We start from the raw sequence: 8179 nt of genomic DNA on the forward strand, positions 1-8179 counted from the left end.
CTATCCACGTTTAAAGCCTTCATCTTTTGTTCTTCATTTTTACAAATTACCAATAGATTTCCATCTCTCAAAATCTTTACCATTTCAACATCTCCAATTTTCTTTTTTACTTCTCTTGACACCCCAATAGGGCTGATGTAATCCTGTTCTTCCTCACTCTTGAGTTTTAAAATGATTTTAAACTCCTCCCCCACAATTTTCCTCCTTACTATCCTTTCTTCTTCTGAACTACTTCCTTCCAACTCTCGTTTACTACCTTGATTACCGCCACTTCCCTCTCCTTCATTTATTTTATTTCTTCCCCGTCTTCTCCCTCTCCCCCCTGGCGTCCACCCTTCAAAATCCATGTCTTCCTCATTACCTATCTCCGTTTCCAATGTTTGTCTGAAAACCAAACACAGTAATATAATGTTCAGACAATCGTCAAGAAATGTAACGATAAACAACTGACTTAGACCTGTAGAGTCAAACATTTATTGTTTTCTTTTTTGTTTGTTTATTGCCATTTTTCTGAGCACATTCTGGCCTCGGAGTGGTGTTGCTGGAGTGTACATGCTAAATGTTCCACATTTATACAGTGCAATCACCAATTGTCACCTGACAATTTGAATTGGAAGGTCTTGCTTCACAAAGTTTCAAGAAGTTCAAAATTGACAACATTTTTACTCAAACGGAAGGAGGCTAGGTTTATAACAGCACATCGGATTGTTTGGTGGATCATAAACATGTGCTCATGGCTTCAGCAGGGCATTTCTATATCAGCTTTTTAGATAACATTATCGACCTTGATGACACAACATTTTCATGGAAAAACGGTTTACATGTGCTTTCCAGACACAATCTGCTTGGTATTGTGAAGGTTGGTGAAAACAACTCCCACGATTGTGAGCTTGACACCATCTTAGAAAGAAGTTTTTTTTTCCCCTCCTTACACCAATCAGAAGTGAAGATGTTAGAATGAGAGGTGAAAAACTGAGATAGTTGCATTCAAGCACTTGAGGATATCCATCTGTGTGTCTTTTATGAGGCTCTGCATGTAGAGCAGGATTTACTGGAGTTAAGGTAATATTGCTGGGGTTACTAATGTTTTAGAACCACACCTAGCTGAAAAACCTCCCTCTGAAGTACAGTTTTATACCTGGGAGTTACACTCTCTCTTTCTACTGATGGTCATGACACAGAAGAACTGTGTCCTTCCTGGCTTTCTCATTCTGCTAGACCTGTAATTATAATTTAACTTAGTTCAAAGCTGGTAAATGACCATGTGCATTTTTATTTGCAAATTTGATTGCAAATTTACGTTGACATGTTCTGCGTTTTTATTTAATCTGCTCATTTGAGTTATCTAACAGCATCTTGAGCCTCTAGGAGAAAATATCCGATGCAGAAAACCTTCAGCTATTTGTGATTTTAAAGTCCAGATTGGACTTTGCTAAACTAAGAACACCTATTACTGCTTAATATAGAGTAAAAACAATGTTAGTGTGTCACAGTGGGGGGAAAAGGTAAATACATTTTACTCTCAGAGCTAGATACAAATGTAAAAATCACTGATTGTACCCAGTTTATTTAGGGGATTTAATATAAAGTCAGTAAAACATATCAATCTTAAATTTTTTTATATCTGAAAATCCATTTTTCAGCTGACTAGAATTTTTTGATGGAGGTCTGTCTCATAACACAGCTACAGAGAGACTTGAGGCTTAAATATTTTATTCACACTTAAGAGCCGAAGGAAGCCGATCAGATTCGGGTCAGGTTAGATCCATCTTTCCGTTTTCCTGCCACCAGGTTGTTCAAGCCGGTGTACGCGAGGGAGGAAGTTTGGCTTCGAAGGAGCCCATGGTGTTGAGAGTTGCGTGGATGCGGAAGTGGAGCCGTGACTCCATACTGTAGTCTCTGTAGTTCATCCTGCGAACAAAGAGGATGAACTGGCTAGCTGCCACATAATCTAGAACCAACGGGTAGACTGTGTGGTTCCAAACTCCATACTCGAGGAAGAGGATTTTCTCTCTCACCTAAAATACTTGGCTGAAAACACTTACTTGGCATTTTGAATGACTGTGATGGCTGTCTGGATGTCTCCTTTCTGCTTGTGCAACAAGCCCAGCTCATACATTGTAAATGGCACCAGGTACGTGTCATGCTTGATGTTCTTCTGGCTGCGGAAAAGATTCAGAGGGCCTCTTTAATTATGTTTTATCAATATTAGTTATTAGTTAATATCAGTTTCTACAAGTAGAACTCAGTGAAGATACATTCCTGCATCATTACTTTACAGCTACAAAAGAAAAAAAAAACATGGTGAAGACAATTGGTGTTATGGTTGATTTCCCTAAAGAAAAAAGAAACTATTAATATAAAATGAACATGTATTTTTCTAAACCAGTTGGAGCTGTCACTTTACAGCAAGAAGATTGCAGGTTCGCCTCCTGGCCTTTCTGGGTGGAGTTTGCATGTTCTCCAGGTACTCCGGTTTTATAATTTACTGTGTGAGAATGTGTTATAATGGACTTAAATTACTGTAATTTGGATTTGACTCTGATCTGAATTTATGATTCTTTTTTTCATTTTATACAGTGCCTTGGAGATGACTTCTGTTGTACACTGGCACAATATAAACTGAACTGAATTAAGATTTTCTAACAAATGCTGATTTGTGTGTTGCGGTGGCTTTAAGATCAGCTCACCTGGAAATGACATAGTTGAAACAGATCTCAGCCTGGACCAGGCGTCCCAGCTGAGTTAGACACAGGCCCTTCAGCAGCTGCACAATGCACAGATCATCCAGGTGGTACTCTGATGGAGCTACACATCACACGAGCTTTTAGTTCCGTTTGCACTGAAGATAGACTGCAGTAGTTTTTGAAATTCTGTTATCTCACCTGGATCATTTTGGAGCTGCTCCTCTGCTTTGTCGAGGGTAGACAAGATGTTTTCAGTCAGCTCAGGCCTTTTGCCGACTACGTTGAAGCCATTCCACACGTACATCATTTCCTGTGAGAGATGATTGTGTATCGTATAACAACAACAAAAAAAAAGGCTCATGTTTGACTGAAAGATTGGGCACATGCTCTTACCAAAGCAGGGACGACAAGTTTCCCAGGGTTCAGAGGGGAGTATCTCTGAGCTTTCTTTGCAGCAAACTTCTCTGTTGGAATTGACTTCCCTGCAAGTCTTATTCTGAGGCCATCCACCTGCCTACAAAACATTTGTTTAGTTTATTTATAAACGCATACATGTACAGGTAATGATGCATTGTTACTTTCTTTGCACACCTGAATAACGTCACTATATTTTCCCCCAGTTTAGTTACTTCTTCTTCTGGGAGCATGCTCAAGATGGCAGCTTTTTGAAACACATACGTGGCCTACGGAAAATAAGCAACAACTTGTTATGTTAGCAGACAGAATAAACTGAACCTTTACAAGGGTTTAAAAAAGTTACAGACAATACATTTGATGTCAGATGATTACATACAGCCATTGTGGGGTTGAAATTGACCAGAATGTCCAGGAAGAACCCAGGACCCACCAAGGCTCAAGCCTGCCATAAAGTGGAAACGGTGGTAACACCAGTGTCAGTGACCACAGTGACGCAAGTTTAACATGGTCATGGACTGAGAGGGTGCAAACCAAGAAAGAAGCCCCCACTCCTTCAAGCTCAAATGAATTTTACTGCTACGCACATGGACAAGCCACATGTCTGCTGGAGAACAGTTTTAAGGTCAGATGAGACAAAGATTGAGCCATTTGGCCACAGTGACAAGAAGGAGTAATAGTGAGGCTTTCAAACCCAAGAACACTGTACCAACTGTCAAGCATGGGGGTAGTAGTATCATGTCGTGGGGCCTATTCCTCCAAATTCTTTTACTTAATCTCAAATCAACAGCGAAGAAGGTTGAAACCTGGACACATGTGGGTGTTTCAACAGGACAATGACCCAAAACACACAATCCAACTAGTTTGTGGACAAAGAAGGCTAACATTAATCTTCTGGAATGGACTTCCCAACGCCCTGAGCTCAACCTTTTGGAAATTTGTAGACTATAAAAACTGGATGTATGCCAGGAAACCAACCAATTTAAATGAACTCCTCCAAATCTGCCAATAAAAGTAGTCGGATATCCAGTGACAATTATTGCAGAAGCTTGTTGATTGCCTCGAAAAATGTGTAGTCAAGGTTCTAAGAGGCATTCAATCAAATATTAGTAGGGGTGTGTGTTTATTTTTGAGCCAGTATGCATACTTTTGACCCTGTGTAGATTAGAGAAAATCCACAATAAACTCAAACACATCAGTGCACCCAGTTCTTGTTTCTTGAGCTCTTGAAGTGGTGTTTTGTGTGATCATTCTAACCTTAAGGAAATTAAATCAGTATCAGTGCCCATGATTAGTGTATGTAAACCTCTGACCATAACTGTACCTGGGACCACTTGTTCTCCTTGCAGAGCAGGTTGGCGTATCGATACGCCTCCTTCCAGTTCTGTTCGAAGGAGTAGGCCCACATCAGCTCCCAGTAGCACAGATGGTGAATCTGCTGCCACTCTTCCTGCGATGCAATGCATGCCAGGAACTTCTCCTGGGCCTGCAGAGAAGCCCACACTGGCTGAGTGTCAGTTTTGGTTCACAAAGCACATGAATGGCTATGAAGCAAGTGCATAAAATCAGACACTGGCGGCACTCACAAATGTGAAGTTCCCTTTGAGAACAGCAATTCGTGCAGTGTAGAAAAGCATGAGGGCACCCTGTGAGGGAAAAATAAAAACACTGAAAATCAGCTCAAATCATCCAGTTTCAATAATGAGGGAACAAATCAACACAGGTCAGCATCAGCATTGGTTACATTAGGGAAGTTATCAGCAAAGGGTTTGAGCAGAGCTTCAGCCTCAGTGAGGTTTCCATCACCGGTACCTGAGGGAAGAATGCAACGTCACTTTTACACCACTACAACCTCAAATAATCAAATATGGCTATTAACACATGAGAAGAAACCGTAGAAAATGCTCACCGAGTGTCACTGTGATGTAGAGGTGAAACATCAGCAGAGTCAGTGTGCTGAGGATGGAACGGAGGCTGTCGCTCGTTGCTCCCTCCCTCAGCTCCGACAATCCAAGCGCCTGCAAGATCAGGTTGCAGTTTATCCTTCTGCTATCCTGAGACTAATGCTACTTCACGACAAGACAGGCGTTCTGTGTTGCACAGTGATGGTTCCTTACCCTGTCTCCAGAGAAGCCCAGAAACTCCATCAGTCTGAGGACTCTGGATGGAAACAGGGACAGGATCTGACAACAAATGCACACAGCCGCTTGGTTAGTGCTCAGGGTGGTTGGACTTCCTTTCTAGGATCTTGTATATACTTCACCTCCTATTCTAAAAGGTTTTTAACTTACTGGTACTGACTTAAGGTTTATAAGCCCTTTAAGGACATTCATACTGGGAGTTATAAAACATTTCCTGTGATCTGAGATATTTTAGTCACATTTCGACATATAAACGATTCTGAAATTGCCTAAGGAAAAGAGTCAAAACAACACGTTTGATAGAGGATACTTAACATGGACAACTGAGTCTTGACCTGAGGATTTGAATTTTTGTGTTATGAACCTATTCTCAGAAAGAAACTATTTCAATTCTCTTGTATAAGGAAATGAATGCTCATTGAACTGGACTGAAAACACCACACCAGTCTGCTTGTTGTGGGTTGTTTTATCTTCAGGGTAAAAACCAGTTTGGATGTTGTATTTGGGGGAAAATCCCAAGTTTCTCAAACACTCCTGCTGCAACATGAATGCCAATTTTTTTTAATTATACAGTGTATTTTCAATCCTTTGTTCAACTTTAAACTTAATTAAATGCATGATCAAAATGTGCTTTTAGAAGGAAGGAGCTCTAGTTGCCTGTCCGGTAAAGCTTATATTCAGTGCTGGTTTCTGTTACTTCAAAAGCTTCAGTGTTTTTCAGACTCAGATTACAGTGAGATCTAAGAGATGATTTATGTCATAATTTAAATGTGTATGAAGTAAATTAATGAGAAAAAGCCCTGTAACTTTAATACTATTTGCAGGGATGATAGCGTTTTATCCTTCTTACCAGGTTAAATGATCCGATGCCCATGTTGACCCCACCTCGAAAGTGAACATGTGTACTCTTCTGTTTTTCCTCACCTTTTATGGTGTGTTCTATGGCCTGGCAATTCCTAGAGCGCAGACACAACATCCTGACTTACGATTCAGTTTGAGCAGTAATGGCTTTTGGTTTCAGTGTTTTTTACCACACATTTGTGCCCTCCCGAGCTTCTTACTTGTAAATTTGATAACTGCTTCTCATTTCCATCCCTCCTTTGATGAAGCCGATTATGCTTTCATCCAGAAATGAGAGTACAGCTTTCTGCATCAAAACTTCAGCACAGCAGAGCTCTGCGTGCATCTCCTCTGTTGATAAAAAGAGTCAAAGGCAGCAGGAAGGGAGAAAATGTCAAATCTATGCACATAAAGAGGCACACGTATTAGTCCAGAAACAGGCAAAAATAATATTTTTTTTCCAGTGTCAGTGTGACTGAAGAGTGTCTTAATTTCTCATCTCATGTCTCCTCCACTTTGCCGTTCAAATACCAGTGATTTTCCTCCAGTCAACATGTGATATTTAAATTGTAGAGTTGGAGCATTTAATTGTCAATTTACCTTCCGTCAAATTGTCAGCTGGTTGTCCATGCCACAAGTTGGCCAAGCTCTCCATTATTCCAATTTTCCTCCGAAACCTAAGTTAAATAAAAAAAATAAAAAATAGATTGTTGCATGGTCATAACTTCTTTAACTTAATTAATCCCAAAATTCACACTTTAATACTCTATTATTTTTACCATGAATGTTGTTCTTTAGAACTATTTAAAGACATACATGCATACAAACCACACAAGAGTTTAAAATCATGAGTTGTTCTTTTCTGGATCATCTGCGTGAACAAATACTGGTCAGCTTACTTGCTCTTTTGGAACATGTAGTGAAAACTATCCCTCATTCAGAGCGTTCGCTGCGATAGTTTGTCAGTTTATTGTCAAACTTCTAATTGAATTTAAATGAAACTTGTTTTATGAAGCCATACCTCTGGCAAGTGTGCAGGGATTCTCCAAGTGACTTCATGGCAACGTCCATGTCCTTCGGGTCAAAGGTCATGGCAGCCTGCATTAATAAGATGCTGCTGTAGCCCACTGCATGGTACATACTGTGGCTCTTCCTGAAGGACAGAAATCAAACAAACCTCATTGAAACAACAGTAAAATTAAACCAGTAGGTTTTGTACAGCATCAGTTAAAATTTCTTCATAGTTTTACCAACTTCTACACAATGGAACGAAACAGAAGCCGTTCAAATTAGCAAGGAAAACAATGTCTGAAAATGTCAATCGTCTTTCTTATTAAATAACATTTAGAGAGCCTGGAAATGTGTCAAAATTTAATCAAATGGTTTAATGTCAAGTTAATCTAGACCAGGGGTGGAAATTAAAAATGTTTTACCAGCCACTCAAATATTTTACCAGCCACTATTTTTTGTTGTGACAAAAAGTTATTTCATATGATGATGATGATGATGGAGGTGGGTGGAAGCAGTTGTGCTGCCCTACAAGCTGAACAACACCTCCTCTTTCTGGACACTGCATGGAAATAACTAGACTTTTCTTATTTTATTTTAAACTATTAAAAGATGCATATCTGTACATAAAAAATTAAGGCAAGTGAAATTTATTTCTGTAAAGTGTTTTTGAAGTATTTTTTTTTGTGCTTTTGTATGCAAGTTGTAATGTTTTTCAGACGCTTGCTGCTTTTAGTGCATAGATCTATTTGTGCTTCCCACTTATATTTAACAGGTAGGATATTCTGATGAAGGAAGTGATTTTTATGGTTTTAGAAAGACCGTTAGACATAGCTGTTTAGCCGTGCTACGGTAGGAAAATCTGACGAGGAAGCACAGATCGTTAGAACACCGGCCGTAGGCGCGAACGCACACTGACCGACATCATGACGTCATTGATTTAGTTTTAAAAAAAAAAAACGTTGTTTAACTTTTGGTTCTTCCCTCGACTACTCTTGAAAAACAGAAAATAAAATAGCTTCTCATCACAACACCTAATTGGTGTTAGACTGCATGTAATCTGTAGTGGATCGAGTGCATCATATGGGT

At 39.6% G+C, this 8179-nt stretch overlaps 1 protein-coding gene across 2 annotated transcripts in view; it reads right to left on the minus strand.

Moving 5' to 3' along the window:
• Nucleotides 1-499: 499 nt before the first annotated feature.
• LOC108236031 (tetratricopeptide repeat protein 39B) overlaps nt 500-8179 on the minus strand; it is an 11593-nt gene continuing 3913 nt past the window's right edge. For both annotated transcript variants that reach the window (XM_017416491.3, XM_037974839.1), the window contains 15 exons: nt 7104-7235; nt 6683-6759; nt 6304-6433; nt 6093-6198; nt 5219-5284; nt 5011-5119; nt 4846-4913; nt 4688-4747; nt 4426-4587; nt 3279-3370; nt 3081-3201; nt 2886-2997; nt 2691-2808; nt 2046-2162; nt 500-1911 (listed from right to left, as the gene is read on the minus strand). In XM_017416491.3, coding sequence (XP_017271980.1) covers nt 1797-1911; nt 2046-2162; nt 2691-2808; nt 2886-2997; nt 3081-3201; nt 3279-3370; nt 4426-4587; nt 4688-4747; nt 4846-4913; nt 5011-5119; nt 5219-5284; nt 6093-6198; nt 6304-6433; nt 6683-6759; nt 7104-7235 — 1585 coding nt within the window. In that variant the 3' untranslated portion in view covers nt 500-1796. The remainder of the gene's footprint in view (nt 1912-2045; nt 2163-2690; nt 2809-2885; nt 2998-3080; nt 3202-3278; nt 3371-4425; nt 4588-4687; nt 4748-4845; nt 4914-5010; nt 5120-5218; nt 5285-6092; nt 6199-6303; nt 6434-6682; nt 6760-7103; nt 7236-8179) is intronic.

The sequence above is a fragment of the Kryptolebias marmoratus genome, linkage group LG3, assembly GCF_001649575.2.
Source record: "Kryptolebias marmoratus isolate JLee-2015 linkage group LG3, ASM164957v2, whole genome shotgun sequence".
NCBI lineage: Eukaryota > Metazoa > Chordata > Actinopteri > Cyprinodontiformes > Rivulidae > Kryptolebias > Kryptolebias marmoratus.